Raw genomic sequence first — 22,779 nt, 5'->3', positions numbered from 1 at the left:
AGCCCAATGACCTTTCAAAATAGAGCATAAATAAAATGAAAGATACTTTTACTCTCTGGCTTTAGCAATATGTCCTTACAAAAATGAATATAGGTATATTCATATCGGTAATATAGTATTTCCTTATCACTTTGTTCAATTGTCATGATTTCAGAATAGGACAGCAGTAAATTTTTCATATCCTTTATTTCCAGAGTAATTGTAGTAGATAAAATTTCTTGAAATTGAGTAAGGAGGTTCTCTGGTATTTATGTCCCCATAGGTGTGAGATACATTATTTTGGTATGTTTGATAATTTCTAAGGTGGCAGGGAAGTTAATTCTAAAATTAACTCACTGACTTACTGTGACTTTTGAGGAATTACCACATTAAATGTCCTAGAGTGAGTTTGTAAGCCAGGTTTGAGTTAAAGGCAGGTTTGAGTTTGATGTTTTTAATTGACTTGGACTTCCTGTCTTTAATATCTCTTGAAGCACCAATGCCTAGGTTGTTTCACTTTACAGACTGTGCACATCTCCTTTTTTCAATTAAATTGCCCCCTTTCATATTGTTTAGTTTCTTGTTTTTTGCTGTTTGTTTCCTGTTACAGAAAGTAATTCAGTTTAGGCTTGCCACAGAATACAGGTTTTCTCTGTCACCCTCAATTTATTTTCTCCATATTTTCAAACTACTGTGGTTCTTTTGTAATCAACCTGTAATTCTCACAAGATGTAACAGTCATGTAGTCTAGTAATGTTACTTTTATTTTAATCAATTTGATAATATTTTTATCTGACAGGCTTACCTTCAACAGACTCAAGAACTGGTTATACTTGAAACCATAATGCTACAAACTCTAGGTACGTACTTACATCAGATAATGGCTTTTTGTGTGTACTTCCCTAAAGCATTTTAAATAAGTGAAAAGATTTCTGAAATAATTGTATTATTGAAGAAAGTTACTTTAAAACAGGTTTTAGACCAGAATAACGTTGCCTGGTTATAAGGAAATTACTTTTCTAGAATTTAATTTCATTTGGCATAATTAAATTGAATGGTAAACATACCCTACAGTATGATTTCTTAGGTTTTCAGGTAGTTGAAGTACGAAGTACTATGCTTCACTCTGGATTTGCACTGGAGAGTAAAATGGTCCTTTAGGGCTGTTTCATATGATTGTGATGTATACAAACCTACACAGCAATCCTTGTTCTCCTTGAGCTTCCAGTCAGTATTTTATGAGTATATCGCCTTTTTATTTTTATTTATTTATTTATTTTTTTAAGACGGAGTCTCGCTCTGTCGCCCAGGCTGGAGTGCAGTGGTGCAATCTCGGCTCACTGCAACCTCTGCCTCCTGGGTTCAAGCAATTCTCCTGCCTCAGTCTCCCGAGTAGCTGGGACTACAGGCTCATACTGCCACGCCAGTTATTTTTCTGTAATTTAGTAGAGACGGGGTTTCACCATGTTGCCCAGGCTGGTCACGAACTCTTGAGCTCAGGCAATCCGCCCACCTTGCCCTCCCAAAGTGCTGGGATTATAGGCATGTGCCACCGCGCCCAGCCTATCAGGATTTTTAATGTGACATAGTAATTATTTAAATGTTGGTCGTCTTTTTTTAAAAGTGTATCTTTGTATGCAAGTTCATTTACTCTCATCATTCACCTTACTCAATTTACTGAAATTGAGGCCTAAGAAAGTGATGGCTTATCTAAAGTCATACATTACTTCTGGAAGAACCCACTAGGATGTGGTAGGAAGAACATGGGCTTTGGGGAGATCCGAGTTAAAATCTGTAGGCCTCTGATTTGCTTTGTAAACTTGGGCAAAAGTTCCTTTACCTGTCATACCTCCATTCTGTGGCCGTGGAATAGTATCTGAGTCATATCGTGAATTTGTCATTTTTTAAATTTATTATTCCATTCCCAGATGTTGCATAGAAGTGGGATAAATCAGTCACAACTTCCCATTGTGACAGACTCTTCATTATAAAACTAGCTTGTGTGAAATACATATACAGTTGACCCTCAAACAGCACAGGTTTGAACTCCATTGGTCCACATGGATTTTTTTCAGTAAATAATACTGGAAAATTGGAAATTTGCAACAATTTGAAAAGCTTGTAGGTGAACTGTAGCCTAGAAATATTGAAAAAATTAAGAAAAAGTTGGATATGTCATGAATGCATAAAATATATATAGATATTAGTCTATTTTAATATTTACTGCCATAAAATATACATAAATCTATTTTTAAAAGATAAAAATTTTAAAAACTTAGGCACACAAGCTCAGAGCATACGTGGCTGTATTCGCAGTTAAGAGAAAATGTAAACAAACAAATGTAAAGGTACATAAAATTAACTTTAATACATACATAACTGTACTACTGTGATAATTTTGTAGCCACCTCCTGTTGCTATTGCAATGAGCTCACGTGTTATGAGTATCCACTTAAAATGCTGTGTGACACTTGTTATCTCTGAACAGTTTGTCTCTCCAGTAAGTTACATATTGCAGTAAAAGAAGTTCTGGCGTATTTTTACTGTATTTAGTGCAATACTGGAAACTTTGATTAACATCATGGGACCCATACAGAGTGCCTCAAGTGATGCCAGAAGTGCTCCCAAGAAGCAGATAAAAGTTGTGATGTTACCAAAAAAAAGTTGAATTGTTTGATATGTATTGTAGATTGAGGTCTGTAGCTACAGTTGCCCACCATTTTAAAATAAATGAATCCAATGTAAGGTTCAGTGTGAAAGAAGAAAAAAACATTTTTGAAGCCATCACTGCAGCTATACAAGCAGGCACAAAAACCTTGCACTTTATCTCATATTGAAAATGCAGCTTTTATGTGAATGCAGGATTGCTATAAGAAAGGTATGCCTATGGACTCTAATATGATTGGAGAGAAGCTTAAAGCAAAGGGAAGGTGAAGGATCTAAAGCCAGAGAATTTAATGCCAGCAAAAGACAAATTATGGTATATTTCTGTAAAGTTACACCACGTGTTGCCTGCCTCTCCTGCCTCCCCTTTTGTGTCTTCCAACCTGAGACAGTGAGACCAACCCCTCTTCTTCCTTGGTCTACTATGAAGACCTTTATGATGATCCACTTTCACTTAATACTAGTAAATACATTTTTTGTTCCTTATGATTTTCTTAATAGTTTCTTTAGCTTACTATGTTGCAAAAATACAGTATATGATACGTATGCAAAATATGTGTTGATTAACTGTTTATGTTACCAGTAAGGCTTCAACGGTAAGCAGGTTCTGGTCAACGATAGTTAAGTCTTAGGAGAGTACGTGGATTTTCAACTGTGTAGGGATTGGCACCCCTAGGCCCTGCGTTTTTCAAAGGTCAACTGTAAATTCTTTGAAGTTTCTATAAAATGAAAAGATGCCAAAAAAGTGAGGGTCTTATTTCTTGCAAATCCAATGATTTACCATGTTATTGTTTTACTATACAAAATTATATAAATTTCATTTAGGTAAAAAATTGAAAATGAAAAATTTTAAATCATTATATAATGCAATTATTATATAAAATCATAATGTAATATCCATATTGTGTATGACATATTCTTAGGCACAGAGAATGAGAAGGTATTTTAAGGGGAACATTAGAATTTAGAAGATATGCCTCTGTGGCTTTATTTAAAGTATTTTGCATATTTAATTGCAGTAGAACTATATATAGACCACACAACAACTTTATAAATCTAGGTTACCCATTTGTTAGGATTTTATTTACTTACTGCTTCTGAAGACAACCAAATGTGATCTTCACTTTTAGTAAAAACAGAAATCCTGCCACACCTAAGGGTTGATTGCACGTTGAAAGCTTTTAAACATTTCATCTTTCGTATTAGAAACAGTAGTTTAAGCAGTCATGAGACCTCTAGGGTTTGTTTGTCATATGATTTTAATTATTAATGAAGTATAGTTATAAGATAACTGGTTGAAACCCTTTGATCTAGAGTGCTGTATCATTTAAAAGCTCATTTCTGCCACTGTGGCCCAACAGTTAATGTTTATGAAAAATGAAAGAAAGCTTGGAATATTAAGAAAGATATTACGTAGTTGAATTCCGTCCTTAAATTGTGGGACCAGCTTAACAATTGTATTTGCCAGGAGTTTAATTTGTTTTTAACTTTAAGATAATCCCAAATCATTTATAATTCAGAATTTCAAACAAATTTACCCTTGGTCTTTTAACTTTATTTTCATAATTGAGACATTGTATTTGAAAAATTATATCTTGTCATTGGAAAAATAATGAGAATGTCAGTGATGAGAAACCTTAATTTTGGATTTTTCCTAATAATGAAGAATATATTATATGTTTATGGTATTTCTCAGGCAAGTATTGTAGTGGTAAGTGATTGGAAAAAAAAGTGCTTATCATTTCAGGTTTTGAGATCACCATTGAACACCCACACACAGATGTGGTGAAATGTACCCAGTTAGTAAGAGGTAGGTGATCCTTAAAACATTTAAGATAAGTATTAATGCTTTTTATTATCTATAATTGATTTGGGTGCTATTTTGTTCTTCTATCCTTTTGTTAGGTTGCATTAAAAGTAGGGGGAACTGTCATTTTTTAAGCATTACTTTTTAGTGCTCTACATCTGCCTATTCATCTACTTCTACTTGTGATTCTACCTGGTATGTTAGCTTCCTTTAAACATAGGTAAGAATCTCATTTCACTAAAACTTTGGAGGGCTTCCAAGTATTAGTACTCTATCCATCCCCCATTGAGCTCTCTCAGTCAGGTGTGGGCCAATAGTGCATAGGTCCAGAAAACAATATTAATTTTAGGTTTGTGTCAAACTTTGACTTTTTGAAAAGTGATAATGAGGAATTTTGAGGCCAATCTCAGGCCTTTCAGATAAAAATTGCCTTTGTTAAAAGATTTGTCAGTACGGTGGCTCCCACCTGTAATCCCAGCCCTTTGGGAGGCTGAGGCAGGCCGATTGCTTGAGCTCAGGAGTTCCAGACCAGCCTGGGCAACATGATGAAACCGCATCTCTACAAAAAACACAAAAATTAGCTGGTTTGGTGGCACACGCCTGTAGTCTCAACTATTCAGTAGGCTGAGGTGGGAGGATGACTTGAGCCCAGGAGTCGGAGGTTACAGTGAGCCCAGATCATGCCCCTGCACTCCACCTTGGGCAACAAGAGTGAGACCCTATCTCAAAAAGTTATTTTTTGGGGGGAAGTGTTTTGCCCATATTCATTTGGGCAAACTAAAATTGATTCAATGTATTCGAGGGTCTTTGACATTACTAAAAGTGATTTCCTTTTTATGTGTAATGGAGAAATAATTATAGGGCATAAAAAATATAGTTTGTGATGTGCCTGTTAAGCCTCTTGTTTATAAACAGGAGTACTTTTTAAAAGTAGTGCTTTACTGCTTGTAAAGTATCTAGTAGTATCTGATACAGCATTTTTCTACTCCTGAATAAATCCTATATATCTGTTGTGTCCCTAGAAACATTTTTTACACAGTTGCATGTTGTTCTGCTTCTTACTTCTACTTTCCTGTTTCCATTTCAAGTGTTAATGTATTCATAGCAGCCACTTGGGACCTGTAGTGTGCCATTTTCTGTTACTTCCTTTTTGAAAATAGAATTTTGCAGTTTCATTCATTTACTACCAAGCTTTTTTAGATTTATCCTAAACAAAATGAGTAAGACTTTTGAAAGTCTTGTGTTTTTAGTATTTATCTAAGTATTCTCACATTTTATTCATTTTAAATTGAATTCATTTTGTACCTAATGATTTATTATGTTAGTGGCTACAATTTTTTAAAAATTGTCTGATAGTATCATTAGGAAGTGGACGTCTGAAAATTCAATTTGTATTTTCTGTAGTAGCATACATTATCATTTGTAAGCTAGAGCATATTTAACTGTGGTTCCTGTTCTTCGTGGTTATATCAATGTGTTTTATAGCACATTTTCATGTCAATATTACAGTATAGCATAGAATTGTATACATAACTAGTTGTAGGTGTTGAATTAAGAAAAAAGGGTTAGTTTTTTTTAAAAACTTGAAAAAGGGTAAGCTAAACTTTATAAGCATTGTAGCCATATAATTTGCTTTAAATTGAGAGCCTATTGAAGAAACATTAGTCGAAGGGAGTATATGTTTAAAAATATTACTTATGAATATTAGGAAATTGGATTTTCAGGTTACTGTTGTGAAATTTGAGTCAACTTTAAATTGTTTATCAGAGATTAATATTTTTTGTACATGTTCTCCTACAACTAAAAATTCTAGAGAGACATGAAGTCAGTTTACTTGAAAAATGAAATAGTAACTTTTAAAACATTTACAAAAACTACAAATTTGATATATCCAAAACAAAATATTTAGACCAGATTATTTGTTGTTGTTAATGTTAAAATGTGACTGATTCTTTGAGTACAAACCATGTATATGTTTAATGTCATTTTGTCTGACTAACATTTCAGGTAACGATAGAATATATATCACTCCATTTTAAAAGTATTCTTTCATGTTTTAGTGTCTTTTTTTTTTTTCCTTTACTCTTTTACAACTTTCAGCTAACAGCATTTCCCCTCTATTCTTCTCTATTGCACAGTGACTGTTTCTAGATCACTGAATTTAGATACATCCCTAGGTGAAAATTGCTAATGGCATTTTTTAATTATTATTTTTTCCTTCTCTACGTATTTTTATTCGGGGGGGGAGGGGAAAATAAATTTGATTTCTGTGAAGTCTTTTTCCCCCCTCTGGAGATGAGAAAGTTGATATTATGCTACTTTGCTGCAGAATTGGCTAATGTCATTTTACAGGGACCTTCACTTCTGTGATTTCTCCTTCCCTCCCCACCAGGAAAGTCACACTGCCTCCAAGACATCTGATGCTTTGCCACTCTTCCTTAGCACAACTCTGCTAAACCCCAGTCCCTTTTGTAAAACCTTTATGTTGATGATCCACATGGGGCAGCAGGGATTACAGGTGCCATGAATAAAAAATAGGGGAGGGGGGAAGAAATTTGAGGACTGTTAGAGGGGTGGAGTTGAGATAAACTGATCCTAGGTGAGCAGAGGGGAAAGGTGTGTCAGTGATTGTGGATGTAATTGGGAAAAAGGGAAATGATAACAAGGGCATCCCTGTTGGGAAGACTAAGAGGCAGAGTAAGGGGAGGGAAAACTTCAGTGTCTTAAGCTGATTAAAAATTGCCTTTCTGTTGGGGACCAGTGTTGAAGCATTCTGATCCTCCCTAGAATACCTGTATCTTTCCTAAGTTTGTCTTTAATTACATTCTGTAATTTGAAATAAATTACAGTGGAGCCTCCTGTATCTATACCCGTATGCTGTTTCTAGGTTTATTCTCTGTTGATGCTTAATAGCATGATGAAAAACTGAGCAGTTCGTGCTCTGTGTTTTGTGGGGTGGGGGTTTGTTTTGTTTTGTTTTGTTTTGATGGAAGTATTTAAGCCAACTTAAATATGACTGAGGATTAAGTCTGGCAGGCAACTCTTTGTATTTTGTATTAGACTTCAAAATCTTTTCTTCTTCTTCTTCTTTTTTTTTTAAATCCAGGAGAATGCTTTATTGCAACTTTTAGCTGACTAGATGCTTAACTTAGTAACAAGTTTAGCCCTTGTAACTGGCTAGCTAAAAGCAAATCGGCTTGTTTCTCAGATCTTTGGGGGATAGCAAGAAACATTTGAGTGAATGTTGTTGAAGATTTTCAGTAGTATAGAAAATGATGGCGCTCTTGTGATATTTGTAAGTAGTAAGTAAAATTTACTTTTTGTGTACAAATCTTTGAAGTTTTTGTTGTGTTGAGAACTTTTTGATGGTAGCACGTTAAAGCTGATAGTATTGTCTTCGTTTTTTTTTTTCTTTTCTTACAGCAAGCAAGGATTTGGCACAGACATCCTATTTCATGGCTACCAACAGGTTGTTATCCTGACCCTCTTTGTTGCACTGTTGTAGCACACTATAGCTTCCTTTAATGCAGGGCCCCCTCAATGTGTCTCTTACCCTTGTTGCAACAGGAGACTGGACCATCTACTGTGGTGGTACCTTCCTGTTTGCTTTGCGGTGTATTGTACAAGGGACTTTGGGCACAGAGGGGTTAAATGCACAATGTGAAGTGTAGTGGTGCTTTCTGATGACATATTCTCGATTTGTGAGTGCATAAGTCTAAAATTGGTAGCCTGAATAGCAGCTAAAGATTACAAAGAGCTAAACTTAACGTAGAAATTCGAGCAACTTGGTAAGTATAAAGCTATTTCCAGTTTACAATTATAGTTAAATGACAATTTTTAAAATTTCACGTTGATCCAGTCTTAACTTTAAAATACTCTAATTAAAGTTTTTTTAATAAATAAAATTTATGTAATTTGAAATTTTTTTCCAGATAATACCCACTAGTAGCTAGTTAAAAGTAGTCAAGTCCTATCCATGCCTGGATTTGCATAAACACAATTTTTCTTTTTTTTTTTTAAACAAAAAAACCTTCCTTTTCAGTTTATGTAGAGTAAAAAATGGTATGCGTTTATGGGTGATCAGATAACATTTCCATCATTGAAACTGAACTGGAAGAATAGTTTTAAGGAACCTTTAATATATAATTCTGTTCTATATTTATTTTATTAATGATTTAAATTTGTTTTTTTGAGTGGATCATTGGGGAGAAGGGACCACGCCAGCTTTGTAGGGTCCCTAATTTCTTGTGACACTGATAAGTTTTATTTACAGTTTCGGATTGGCAAATACTGCTATATTTTCTCAAATATCTGTTGTTGGGATTTAACCTCTATCCCCAGTAATTCTGAACAACAACATAAAAAGACTTAAATTTGAAACTTTGATTAGAAAAGACCAGCTATGACACATATTAACATGCCCCATATTTGGCATATAGTGGAAGGAGAAAGGTAGTATTTTTGCAGTATTTAATAACATTGAGCCTTGAAGCTGTTTGGCAAAAGGTAAGTTTCCTTTGTGGCTTTGCCGAAAAACAAGGCATAGGTTTACATAGATACGTGTTTAATTCTCTCTGCTTCACTAAAGAAAGCAAATGCTTATTAAGCCACATCAGATGGGATAATCCCTGATTATTGTGACATTGAAATTACTTTGTCAGTTTTACAAATAGTCTTTATTTTTACATTTACATATTTACCATGACATTACAAAAGAAAAATACCACAAAAAATTTACAGTGTTATCTATATAGTGATTATTGCAAATATACTATCCTCTTCTCCTTTTATAAAATACTTCAATTTTAGATGTAAAAACAAAATTTTAAATATTAATATATTAGTAGTAGTAATATACTGTTGGGAGTGAGGGGAAATGTTCATTATATGTAGATTTTTTAGTACTAGAATTTTATAACTTAGCTTTTAATTTAATAAGGTTTTATACTCTAGACTTAAAGATAGAGTTTAAATTTTGCTCTAATCTTACTGGTAAATGTTTTTCTTTGTTTTACATACTTGAATTTTTATGGCTCTCCATTTTCAAACCTGCTCTGCAACAGTCTGCATCTTACAACCTTCTGTCTTCAGTACAAACCAACAGTGATAGCATGTGTATGCATTCATTTGGCTTGCAAATGGTCCAATTGGGAGATCCCTGTATCAACTGATGGAAAGCATTGGTGGGAATATGTGGATCCTACAGTTACTCTAGAATTATTAGATGGTAAGTAGAGAAAATACATTTTTAACAATTTGGATTTATCTAAGTTGTCTGTTGTCTGAATTGACAATAGAAAGTGTCAGTGCGCTATCAAATGAACAGAATGAAAACAAGAATTCATCAGCCTAAAGAAAAAAAGAATTCAATCTGGAAGCTGTGCTCATACCTGTAATCCCAGCACTGTGGGAGGCTGAGGCAGGAGGATCACTTGAGCCCAGAGGTTCAAGACCAGGCTGGGCAACATAGACCCTGTCTCTACAAAAAAATGTTAAAAATTGACTGGATATGGTGGTGCACGCCTGTAGTCTCAGCTACTTGGGAGGCTGAGGCGGGGTGATCGCTTGAGCACGGGAAGTCAAGGCTGCAGTAAGCCTTGAAGGCACTGCTCTACTCTAGCCTGGGTATATATTAACTACCACCAGATATCTAAAGCTTTTTCAGGACTTAAAAAATAAATAGATAAGGTTTAGAATTCCATAAGCTGACAAGATAAGAATAGTGATTTAAAGTATACTAATTCTGTTGAGTTTTAAATGTGTATACTGAAAGTTGAGTGTTAACCGTGAAGCAGTAAACTAAAGGGATTTTCAGGGGATTGTGTTTCTTGCCTGTATTACCATTGTTGCCTTACATTGTTAAATATGAATACACAAGGAGAAATTGTGCGTATGTGTTCTGTTAATTAGGAGCATGGAATTTTGGGGATGTTTTGATGAGAAATTCCTCTGGTTGAGAAGTAAAAGAAGCTGGCCAGAAATGGGAGATTCTTGGGATTAGGGCATTTTAACCACGTACTGTAGATTTCAGAAAGAAAACAGATAACACTTTTTTTTTTTTTTGAGTCAGTCTCACTCCGTTGCCGAGGCGACAGAGTGCAGTGGTGCAGTCTCAGCTCACTGCAACCTCTGCGTCCCGAGTTCAAGCAATTCTCCTGCCTCAGCCTCCCAAGTCGCTGGGACTGCAGGCACGAGCCACCACACTCAACTAGTTTTTGTATTTTTAGTAGAGATGGGGTTTCACCATGTTGGCCAGGCTGGTCTCAAACTCCTCACCTCAGATGATCTGCCAACCTTGTCCTCCCAAAGTGCTGGGATTACAGGCTTGAGCCACTGTGCCTGGCCTTGTTTTGTTTTGTTCTTTGAGACAAGATACTCTGCCCCCCAAGCTGGAGAGCAGTGGTGCAATCTGGGCTCCCTGCAACCCTCTGCCTCCTGGGTTCAAGCGATTCTTGTGCCTCAGCCTCCCAAGGAGCTGGGACCACAGGCGCATGCCACCACGCCCAGATAATTTTTGTATTTTTAGTAGAGACGGGGTTTTGCAGTCCACCTGTCTTAGCCTCCCAAAGGGCTGAGATTACAGGTTTGAGCCTCCATGCCCTGCTTGAAGTGTTTCTTTAAGATAGGGATCTGCAAAGAGTAACACTATTTTAGAGTTTGTGGGCCATAAGGTCTCTGTTGCAACTATACGACTATACCATTGCAGCCGGAAAGCAGCCATAGGGCAGTTTGTAACTGATTGTGTGTGGCTGCGTTCCAATAAAACTTTGTTGACAAAAATAAATGACCAGCCATGTTTGGCCAATTATCCATAGTTTGCCTATTCTTATTTGTGAAATATGCTTCTTTGTTTCATCCCTTTATTTTCTATTTTGTTCTCCACCTGGAAAAAATTATCCCAGAATATATGTCTCATGCTGTATTATTGCTGCATGATTATAATGTTTTTCTTAAATTGTTAGAGGCTTTTTCTGAGTTTATCCAGAGGAAAGGAAATCTTCAATGAGTTGAAATGACATCTAAAACTCAGTGAGGGCTTATCTGTTCTATAGCTTGAAAATCAGGTTATCTAGATCATTGTTTTAGTTTAATAGTCACTAGATTAAGATTAAGTAGGCAAAATCTTTTTTTTTTTTTTTTTTTTTTTTTTTTTTTGAGACAGAGTCTCACTCAGTCGCCCAGGCTAGAGTGCAGTGGCGCAATCTCGGCTCACCACAAGCTCCGCCTCCTGAGTAGCTGGGATTACAGGCGTGTGCCACCACGCCTGGCTAATTTTTGTATTTTTAGTAGAGACAGGGTTTCACCACGTTGGCCAGGCTGGTCTTGAACTCCTGACTTCATGATCCACCCACCTCGGCCTCAAAGTGCTGGGATTACAGGCTTGAACCACCACGCCTGGCCAGTAGGCATAATCTTAACAAAAATAGTTTATATACCTGGTGCTGAAGTAAAAAGATCACAAAAAAGTAATCTGCCTTTTATCCTGACTTTAGGTCAGAGGTTAGGTTGTGGTTTATGTGGGGGTTTTTTGACACAGCAGGAGCTACCTCATTTCCATTCTGAAAAAGGTAAAGTTTATTAATTTGGAGAGCAGTTGAATAAGACTCTTGGAGACCTGGTACGTTAAGACTTTCACCATGTTTTGCAGCCCTTTTTTTCTGTGTCAGTCACAAAAAGGCAATTCAAAATTTAAGACATGAAGATGTGGCTGGGTGCAGTCACTCACATATCTTGAGCACAGGAGTTTGAGCCCAGCCTGAGCAACATGGCAAAACCCCGTTTCTACTAAAAATACAAAACACACACACACACACACACACACACAAAAACCGGGTGTGGTGGCGCACTCCTATAGACCCAACTACTGTGGAGGCTAAGGTGGGAGGATCACCTGAGCCTGGGAAGTCAAGGTTGTAGTGAGCTGTGATAACGCCAGTGCACTCCAGCCTGGGCAACAGAGGAAACCCTCTCTGGAAAAAAATGAAAAGACATGAAGGTTTATCTGAATCTTAAGAGTGCAGTGATACTAGTATTATTACTTACTGAAATCACTTAACAACTATGTTCCAGAAAAGAACATTGGCTTAGACAGTAGCTTTGAGAGAGAAGGGCCTCTATTTTAGGCACATACTGTGATTTTTGTGCATATAGCTAATTAATTACATTAATGGATTATTTAACAGATTCTTTTGTTCTTCTGCTATAAAATTTAATACAGTAGGATACTTAAGAAAAACAAAGCTTACATTTTGTGTACCAGATTTTGGACCAGAACTTGAAGTGTATTTAATGTTTTACAACCAAGTTGTTACAGAAATTGAGTCAAAACAATTTTGGTAATGTTGGACCCAAAAGTAGAAAAATAGTCTTTTTTTTTTTTCTTTTTCTTTTCAAATGAGGAAGTGAAGGTCTGGGCATTAGGGTTTTTTTTCATCCAAACTGGATGAAAAAGCTCATGAGACTTTAGCAGGGACTAGTCGTAACATTGTCAAGGAAATTACATCTTGAAAGATTAATGGTTAAATTATAGCTTGTCTGAATTGTCAGTCTTAACATTGGCTTAGAATAATTTACAAAGAAGCTTGCTATTACAAAATGAACCTGTAGTCTCTACTAATAGAGGTTCCCCCAGTATTGAAGTTGAATTGGCTTTATTAATATTATGTGGTATTCTAATGTATTTGACTGGTGAATATTTGAGAGTGGCCAGTAACTATTAATGACATTATTTTGGGGGAATGAAACTATAGTTCATCAAAACCACACTACTATGGAAAAGTGGGTCATTTCATTGTAATCAAAATTTTAAGAAAATTGATAGAAAAAATGACAACCAAGATAGTTTGCTAATGTATTAATAGTGTTGATTCCTAAGAAGTATGAGTATAGTTGGAGGGATTTTCCTTTTAAAAAAAAAAGTCTGGGTGTGGTGGCTCACACCTGTGATCCCAGCACTTTGGGAGGCCAAGATGGGAGGATCACTTGAGGCCAGGAGTTTGAGACCAGCCTGGTCAACATAGTGAGACCCTGTCTCTATTATTTAAAAAGAAAGAAAGAAAGAAAGAAACTCAAAATATTGCATAGTTCCCTGTATACCCTTCAGCTTCTCCTGATACTGACATCTTACATAACAATATATGATTATCAAAACTAGGAAGTTAACATTGGTACACTACTGTTAACTAAAGCACATATTTTATTCACTATTCCATATTTTTTCCTGTTGTAGGATCCCATGTTCCATTTAGTTGACATGTCCCTTCAAGTCTTCTCCAGTCTGTGACAGTTCTTCAGTCTTTCCTTGTCTTTCGTAACACTGACACTTAGAAGAATAATGGTCATTTTATACAGTGTTCCTTAGGTAGGGTTTGTCTGATGATTTCTCATTATTATGTTGAAGTTACGTATTTTGAGCAAGAATACCGTAGAAGTAGGTTGGGTCTTGTTTGGTGCATCATATCAAGGGGTACAAAAACTGGTAATGACAACCATGATCACTTGGTTACAGTGGTATCCTTAAAGTGGTTTCTGCACTTTAAAGTCACTATTTTTTTTCTCTTTGTAATTAGTACATTTCATGGGGAAGATACGTTGGGATTTTACAAATAACCTTTTTCCTCCAATTTTTGTCCACTAATTTTAAAAAATCTATTGATAGATCTTGCCTGCAACAAAAATTACTGTGTTGTTTGCCTAATGAAGATTTTTTTATGGGGGGGGATTATTTTTAATGCTACTAGATTTTCCAGAGATTCTAATTAAGCAAGTAAAATCAGGAGGGAAAGTAATCGTTACAAAAGGATTCAGCTTTGAAAATGCCGGTTGAGAGTTGTGTGTACTTCTGTATATGCTGAGGATTGAATAGGAGGGTAAAAGTGAAGTAGATGAACTCCTAGCGTTCCTTTTTAATACTGCCCACTTAAGAGAAGTTTAAATCCTAAAGGCACCTTCTAAGTTTCAAATTTAAATTTTATTTTTAGAGCTAACACATGAGTTTCTACAAATATTGGAGAAAACGCCTAATAGGTTGAAGAAGATTCGAAACTGGAGGGTAAGAGAATTGACAGGGTTTAACAGAATTTCAGTCTTTTATGTAACATTTACATAGCTAACCAGTTTGAATTTTTGTGGTTTAATAATCTTTGCCGTATTCCTGAATAATTCAGCGTGTCTCAAGTTACATATACTCACATATTCAATTACTGACTCCAGTAGACTTTGCTAAAGTACATTATACTTTTAAAAAAATTTTCGCAGTGATTATGACGGAAATATACTCTTCATTTTACAAATGGGGAAACTGAAGCCTAGACAAGTTAAATTACTTTCTCAAGTGCTGGGCTAGGATTTAACTTGTATCTGATTCTAAAATTGGTGTTTTCAGTTTTTTATAGCTTTCTTTTATACCTCTAAATAAGGCACTTATTTACTAGCAACATTAAAACCTTGAACCCCAGGTCATTTTATTTCCATATGTTTAATATATAATGTTTTTAATGTATAACTTTTATAAGACAAGAAATTTGCATTAAATTATTTTTCTATATCACTGCTTCTTCTGTGTTTTATTTTAATAGGCTAATCAGGCGGCTAGGAAACCAAAAGTAGATGGACAGGTATCAGAGACACCACTTCTTGGTTCATCTTTGGTCCAGAATTCCATTTTAGTAGATAGTGTCACTGGTGTGCCTACAAACCCAAGTTTTCAGAAACCATCTACATCAGCATTCCCTGCACCAGTACCTCTAAATTCAGGAAATATTTCTGTTCAAGACAGCCATACATCTGATAATTTGTCAGTGCTAGCAACAGGAATGCCAAGTACTTCATACGGTTTGTCATCACACCAGGAATGGCCTCAACATCAAGACTCAGCAAGGACAGAACAGATATATTCACAGAAACAGGAGACATCTTTGTCTGGTAGCCAGTACAACATCAACTTCCAGCAGGGACCTTCTATATCACTGCATTCAGGATTACATCACAGACCTGACAAAATTTCAGATCATTCTTCTGTTAAGCAAGAATATACTCATAAAGCAGGGAGCAGTAAACACCATGGGCCAATTTCTGCTACTCCAGGAATAATTCCTCAGAAAATGTCTTTAGACAAATATAGAGAAAAGCGTAAACTAGAAACTCTTGATCTTGATGTAAGGGATCATTATATAGCTGCCCAGGTAGAACAGCAGCACAAACAAGGGCAGTCACAGGCAGCCAGCAGCAGTTCTGTTACTTCTCCCATTAAAATGAAAATACCCATTGCAAATACTGAAAAATACATGGCAGATAAAAAGGAAAAGAGTGGATCACTGAAATTACGGATTCCAATACCACCCACTGATAAAAGCGCCAGTAAAGAAGAACTGAAAATGAAAATAAAAGTTTCCTCTTCAGAAAGACACAGCTCTTCTGATGAAGGCAGTGGGAAGAGCAAGCATTCAAGCCCACATATTAGCAGAGACCATAAGGAGAAGCACAAGGAGCATCCTTCAAGCCGCCACCACACCAGCAGCCACAAGCATTCCCACTCGCATAGTGGCAGCAGCAGCGGTGGCAGTAAACACAGTGCCGACGGAATACCACCCACTGTTCTGAGGAGTCCTGTTGGCCTGAGCAGTGATGGCATTTCCTCTAGCTCCAGCTCTTCAAGGAAGAGGCTGCATGTCAATGATGCATCTCACAACCACCACTCCAAAATGAGCAAAAGTTCCAAAAGTTCAGGTAGTTCATCTAGTTCTTCCTCCTCTGTTAAGCAGTATATATCCTCTCACAACTCTGTTTTTAACCATCCCTTACCCCCTCCTCCCCCTGTCACATACCAGGTGGGCTACGGACATCTCAGCACCCTCGTGAAACTGGACAAGAAGCCAGTGGAGACCAACGGTCCTGATGCCAATCACGAGTACAGTACAAGCAGCCAGCATATGGACTACAAAGACACATTCGACATGCTGGACTCGCTGTTAAGTGCCCAAGGAATGAACATGTAATAATTTGTTTAGGTCAATTTTTCCTTTACTTTTTTAATTTAAAAATTGTTAGAATGGAAAAATTCCTTCTGATCTAGCAGTGGTAACCCCTGCTGTTGCTGCCACTGCTTCAATATTTGTAAGTGCTGCTTTATTCTTCATTCTGAAAAGAAGAGATTATAGTAAACAAGTCTTTATCTCCACATATGATAGTGTTATAAATACTGTAAAAGCATGGAAGGTGCAAAACTCAGTATTTCTACAATTGCAGCTAAGAACATTAGGATGAATGGCTGGCTGCTTCTAGGAATATAAGATGCCTCAAGCATTCATTATTTATGATTTGAATACTGTAGCTATTTTTTGTTGCTTGGCTTTTGAATGAGTGTAAATTGTTTTCTTTTGTGTATTTATACTTGTATGTATGATTTGCATGTTTCAAAGATAAAGGGATAAAACAGTATACTGACAACTGTTTACAAGAAAGTGGAGAAAAATGTACATACATTTTTGTATGTTTAGATATTACCATAAATACTCAGGATTGGAGCTGCTTGTAAGTATAACAATATACAGAATAACTTTATTTTATCTTGTCAGAGTCCATCACTAATCTAAAACAAAGGTGGCACTTTTTTATGTTAACCTTAAACTCTAGGCCTTACTGGAAGCCACTGATAGGGGACACTTCACTACCAGATGTGTATGCAGTGCCACAGATGGTCACGTACACTGTGAGGCACTGAAATTTTGCCTTCAGAGGTTCTGACCAGATTGGCTGCTGAAATAGCCCCTAACTTTCTGAAGGCTTGAAGAGGAAAAAATAAAGTTTACATACTCTTGATGTGAAGTGCATTTAAATGTTTGTTGGCTTGTTGCAGTTCTATGAAACAGAGCTGTTAATAATGGTTATGTGGATTACTGTGATTTGAAAACTAAATTCACAATAACTTACCTAGTAGAGACTTAGTGAGTTGTTTCCTTTAAAGAATTTTACACTACATATTTTAGCAGTAAACAGGGATCACTTTTCCTTTAGCATTCAGAATGACACCACATTCTTAAATATACTCCTTCCCTGAAGCGTGTTTGTGTGTGATGCCATATTTCTTTTTCAGGTAAATGTAGTCTTCCTTATAAAAATGAAATTAAACCTATGCTCTCTCAATTCTTTTATATTCTAACAATAAATAAAAAAGAAAAGATTACTGACTGTGCATTGTACCTGTATTTATAGTTATGGTTATCAGGAAGCTCTGTAAGAAAGAAGAGGTCAGCCTCCTAGGCAAACAACTAGTGGAGGTTTTACATTTGTTTGCACATCTCAGTGTATTTCTGTTGAGGTAAAGTTTGCACAGTCATCTGACTTCTGATCAAACATTGGATTTTAACTTGTTTAGATTTTGTCCTAAACACCAGTAATATGGCTCTTGTTTATCAGCTAATCTTGAATTTATTCTGTGGTAAATCTTTGAGTTGAGTATATTTGAGATTGATTGGATTCAACCTCTTGTTGAACTGAAAACAATTTTTTTTTTCTGTATTTTTGTTACAAAGCCACTGATATGTGCACAATTGTAATTTTACTCAAGTATGTTGCAGTTGTAAATATTAGAGTTTAATCTTGTGCTCTACCTTTATTTAGCAATTATCTAATAGCTTTATAATTTTTAAAGATAATTGTTCTTTATTTTGTCAATGTTATTTGAACTTGGGGTACTTAGGAGCCTCTTTGTAGGGACTGTGCCTAGGTAGCATGTCCTAACATTTGTTCTTGTCTTGCATAACTTTAGTGATCTTTGTCATTATATGTAACTTTGTTGCTCTGTATGGCATAATATTGTATCCATAAACATGGTAATTTTGATACAGTTATACTTTTACAGTGGTACATAATCCAAGGACTAGTATAGAATTAAGCGAGTGCAAGATGAGGGAGGGAAGGGCTTTCTTGATAATTTAGATGTGAAACCTCTACAAGAGCTATCATGTAAAAACTACATAAGGTGGTTGTGCTACTGTATAATCGGGGGTGATAATACCAGGAATTTTAATAAGATTTTGTAAAGAATATCCAGAAAAGTAGTGAACTTATTTTCAGTAGACATAGATAACAATGTGAATATTTAAGGTCTGTGACTATAGTTAAACTTCACTAAGAATTTGCAGAATTGTTTTGAGATGTGGGAATAAAGGTAATTTTATTGAATCTTCATTGGTGCTAATGATGGACAGTTAAAAAGATAGCTAGTGTATATTGTTATGGGTCAGTACTTATTAGTACTTCCAAAATTGAATTTGAAATGCTATGTATTCACTTTTCACTCTGTAAATGTAATTCTTTACAATGACTTTATTTATTAAAGGGCAGCCAGTTGTCATTTTTACAGGATTGTGTGAGCTATTCAAACTCCTTAACCCCTGAACAGGATATTAAGCTTCCAGAATAACAATGGGAATAAATATGGAATCCTTTTTAAGTTTTATTTCCATTAAACAGAAACCCTTATAATTCATACTATCATGAATTTGTTTTATCCATCTTATTTGCATAACAGTTCATCTGCCTGGTCCCACTAGGCTCTACCAAAGAAAAAGACTCTGATGAGTGGACATTATTACTGTGACTCTTGTAAGTAGCCATAAATAAGCCAAAATAGAATCAAATTTAGGTATGAAATTCCACATGTGCAAAGTACTGTTAAGGTGATAACATTTTTGATGAGATTTAAAAAAAAATATTTGAAATATTAAAAAGCATTATCTTTAAACGTCCTATAAAAGAGTGAGTCATTTTTAAGTTGTGTTTTCCCTAGATCACTGATTTGTTACCTTTACACAGAAGCACGTTGCAAAGAAAGGCTTTACTTCTACCTCTTCCAGCTAGTTTTCCAATATTGAACTGTGTCCCTCTAAATATTTGCCTTAGCTATTTCAAAATAGATATTTTCAGAACCAAAGCAAAGGGGTGATTTGTTCACTGAAACATTCTTAAGAGGCCTACTTAACAGGCAGTAGTCTGTAGTGGTAAAACCTCACAGTTTCTTAATTGCAGGTATGTAAATACCAAAAAAGTCCTGTTGTCAGCCATAGATTTATCTTTGAAAGCAATTAAATGTGCACCTTGGTCTTCCTCTGTGCAGATTCGTTCTGGTTAAAGTTCTTATTCAGAGTCATCTAAAAGAAATTTCTAACATGATGTATGGTTTCTTGAATGTCATGAGTAGCTGCTTGTATTACTTTGTAGCAACAGATTGTATTAATATTACGTAGAATACCTAACTTTTTTGGCCTATCCTCTTTGAACTAGAAATGACTACTTGAGGGCTCTTTCAGAGAACCAATATGAAGTGTTTTTGTTAGTACCAAATACCCTTGCCTTAAAAGGTTTCAAGCACATTTTCCTTTATATTTGAGAACTTAAATTGCTGACTTGTATTCCTTAGGCAACCTTAGAAATAAACCACTGCTTATAGCTGCATGAATGTTACGCACTTCATGAGTACAGTTAGTTGATTAGATATTTCAGGGTTTTGCATTTACTATAGACATGATGGGGACTTTTTTAATGTGATAACATCTTAGGAAAACCTTCCTCAAGATATTACACGATTTCCAATTTTATCCAAATGAAAAGCATACCTGCTTAAATTTAGGATGTCTTTGCTGAGAATATTTGGAGGCTCTTGTTAGGAAGAATCGTGGATTCAGTATTTCTAACCTGATTACTGCCTCAGAGGCTGTCTTGGGAGGCAGTAGGATTCACTGACTACCTTTACCCAGATGAGGGATCAACAGATCTCACACTTGAATTAAATGAGTTGACAGGACAGTAGGTGCTAATTTCATGCGCCCTAAGATGGGCTTATGTAGACAGGAATTTTTGCATTGGAAAAGCAGCACATTCTCTGACCTTGGGTACCAAGCTATGATACTAATTTGAGAATCACATTCTGATACATTAATATCAGAAATCAGTGAGCAACCTAATCGCTGTAAGCTGACATATATGGAAGCTGAAATCAAAAGGTTGCTTGTTTTGTTAGTTTCCCTGGAGCATCTATCTTTAATACATCTTGCCAGTGGGACTGAAGAGCTCAAAATGTTTTAGGCCTAATACCATACATTCATTTTCTGCTCTGCAGTGTCAATTTGGGCACAGCCAGTTTTTGCCTCTGTGGCACCTTTCTGTAGTTTACTGTTACCTATTCTGCCTGACAGATTGCTTAAGTAGGTTGATAAGATGCATCGAAGATTGAATGGCTAGGAGTAATTCTGTTCTCATACAGGCAACTTAACTTCACTGTGGAATCCATTTATCTCAAAGTTTTGAGGGCCGTCTAATTTCCTTTATTTTCAAGTATGGGGCGGAAACTCAAAATCGCGAGCATTGCCGCTTTAGTAGCTTGTTTGATTTGCCTATTGTTTAATAACGAGTACATTCTTAGTAAGTGATGAGTACATTCTTATTTTTAAGGCATGTTTTGTTTTTTAAGCAGCTTCATTTTATTAGAAAAACTTCATATGTACTCATTTGTTGTAAACAGTGATTGTGGGGTTTCATTTTCTGAATGTACTCAAAACTCCCAACAATTGAATAGGATGTTTGCTAATAGAAAATCTAAAACAGGAATATGTGTATATGGCATGAATTAGTCATTGACTTTAAGCTTCTTATCCATACAAGGAACTAATAAAATGTGTTTATTGACAACATAAATCCAAGGCTCTAACATGTCTTGATGTGAATCAGAAGTAACTTGCAGGTGTGGCGCAGTGGCTCATGCCTGTAATCCCAGCACTTTGGGAGGCCAAGGCGGGCGGATCACCTGAGGTCAGGAATTCAAACCAGCCTGGTCAACATGGTGAAACTCTGTCTGTACTAAAAATACGAAACTTAGCCGGGTGTGGTGGCGCGTGCCTGTGATCCCAGCTACTTGGGAGGCTGAGGCAAGAGAATCGCTTGAACCCAGGAGGCAGAGGTTGCAGTGAGCCCAAGATCGTGCCACTGCACTCCAGCCTTGGAGACAAAGTGAGACTCCTTGACAACAACAGAAGTAACTTTCAGTCCCTGGGAAATGTGAGATCTCTAGTATAATTGACCCTTTATCCAAGTAATTTCATGTATCATTCAGGAGTGCAGGCTCTGGGATTAGATGGTCCATGCTCTAGTCTCAGCCCTACCATTTAATAACAGAAGGACTGGGTGAATTACTTGATCTCATGCTTTGATTTTCTTCCCTATAAAGTGTTAGTAGTCATACCTGTTCGTCATAGAGTTGTGTAAGGCTTGGATTGTCAAGGAAAGCTAGATAGAATACCATTAAAGAGAATCCTAATAGAGGGGTAGATTTGGGATACTGGATGGAATGATGAAGGCCAATCCAGGTGTGTAACTGGAACGTATTAAATACTGCATTCCTGCTGTGTCCAGAATTCTCTTAAATTGTTCATTCTGATTTCTGTTTTAAGATTTTCTTGTCTAACCTCTTGCATCACTCCCATAAAAAGCACAAATAATTGCAATTATCTGGAAGGGGAATTACCTACTTAAAATTTTTTATTTTTTGAGACAAGGTCTCACTCTCACCCAAGCTGCAGTACAGTGGTGTGATTTTTGGCTTACTGTAGCCTCTGCCTCCCAGGCTCAAGTGATCAGCCAACCTCAGCCTCCTGAGTAGCTGGGACTACAGGCATGTGCCACCATGTGCCTGACTAATTTTGGGTTGGGTTTTTGGGTTTTTTTTTTTTTTTGGTAGAATGGAGTTTTAACATGTTGCCCAGGGTGGTCTCAAACTCCTGGGTTCAAGCAGTCCGCCCACCTTTGCCTGCAAAAGTGCTAAGATTACAGGTGTGAGCCACCACGCCCGGCCCCTTCAAAAATATTTAAACATAAGCTGTTCTTTAATAAGGCCGCTCGCCAACTTCCCTCCCCTTCCCAGCAATTTCCCTGCACCTTCCACGTGAAAGAAAATGCAAGCTAATTGCAATAACTTTGATAAAGTAGAATTAGGATAGAAAAATCACTTTTAAAATACATTTTCAGGCTGGGCACAGTGGCTAACGCCTGTAATCCCAGCACTTTGGGAGGCCAAGGCGGGAGTCACCTGAGGTCAGGAGTTCGAGAGCAGCCTGGATAACATGGTGAAACCCCATCTCTACTAAAAAATAAAATTTAGCCAGGCATCGCAGTGCGTGCCTATAGTCCCAGCTACTCAGGAGGCTGAGGCAGGAGAGAATCTCTTGAGCCTGGGAGGCAGAGGTTGCAGTGAGCCGAGATAGCGCCACTGCACTCCAGCCTAGGCAACAGAGCAAGACTCTATCTCAAAACAAGAATAATTTTTAAAAATTAAA

At 36.5% G+C, this 22,779-nt stretch overlaps 1 protein-coding gene across 4 annotated transcripts in view; it reads left to right on the top strand.

Annotated features, from left to right (window-relative positions):
* The window catches only part of CCNT2 (cyclin T2), a 40,241-nt gene extending 19,096 nt beyond the window's left edge, over positions 1 to 21,145 (top strand). The window contains exons 4-10 of one of the 4 annotated variants that reach the window (XM_011970291.1): positions 779 to 839; positions 4,391 to 4,453; positions 7,874 to 7,919; positions 9,514 to 9,677; positions 14,431 to 14,501; positions 15,037 to 16,177; positions 16,279 to 21,145. In XM_011970291.1, the coding sequence (XP_011825681.1) occupies positions 779 to 839; positions 4,391 to 4,453; positions 7,874 to 7,919; positions 9,514 to 9,677; positions 14,431 to 14,501; positions 15,037 to 16,177; positions 16,279 to 16,346 (1,614 nt within the window). In that variant the 3' untranslated portion in view covers positions 16,347 to 21,145. Of the gene's footprint in view, positions 1 to 778; positions 840 to 4,390; positions 4,454 to 7,873; positions 7,920 to 9,513; positions 9,678 to 14,430; positions 14,502 to 15,027 lie in introns of all 4 variants that reach the window. The other 3 variants (XM_011970290.1, XM_011970289.1, XM_011970288.1) reach the window with 3 other exon arrangements.
* The last annotated feature ends 1,634 nt before the right edge of the window (positions 21,146 to 22,779 follow it).

The sequence above is a fragment of the Mandrillus leucophaeus genome, unplaced genomic scaffold (assembly GCF_000951045.1).
Source record: "Mandrillus leucophaeus isolate KB7577 unplaced genomic scaffold, Mleu.le_1.0 Scaffold94, whole genome shotgun sequence".
Taxonomy (NCBI): domain Eukaryota; kingdom Metazoa; phylum Chordata; class Mammalia; order Primates; family Cercopithecidae; genus Mandrillus; species Mandrillus leucophaeus.
This window is presented reverse-complemented; position numbering and strand designations above follow the sequence as displayed.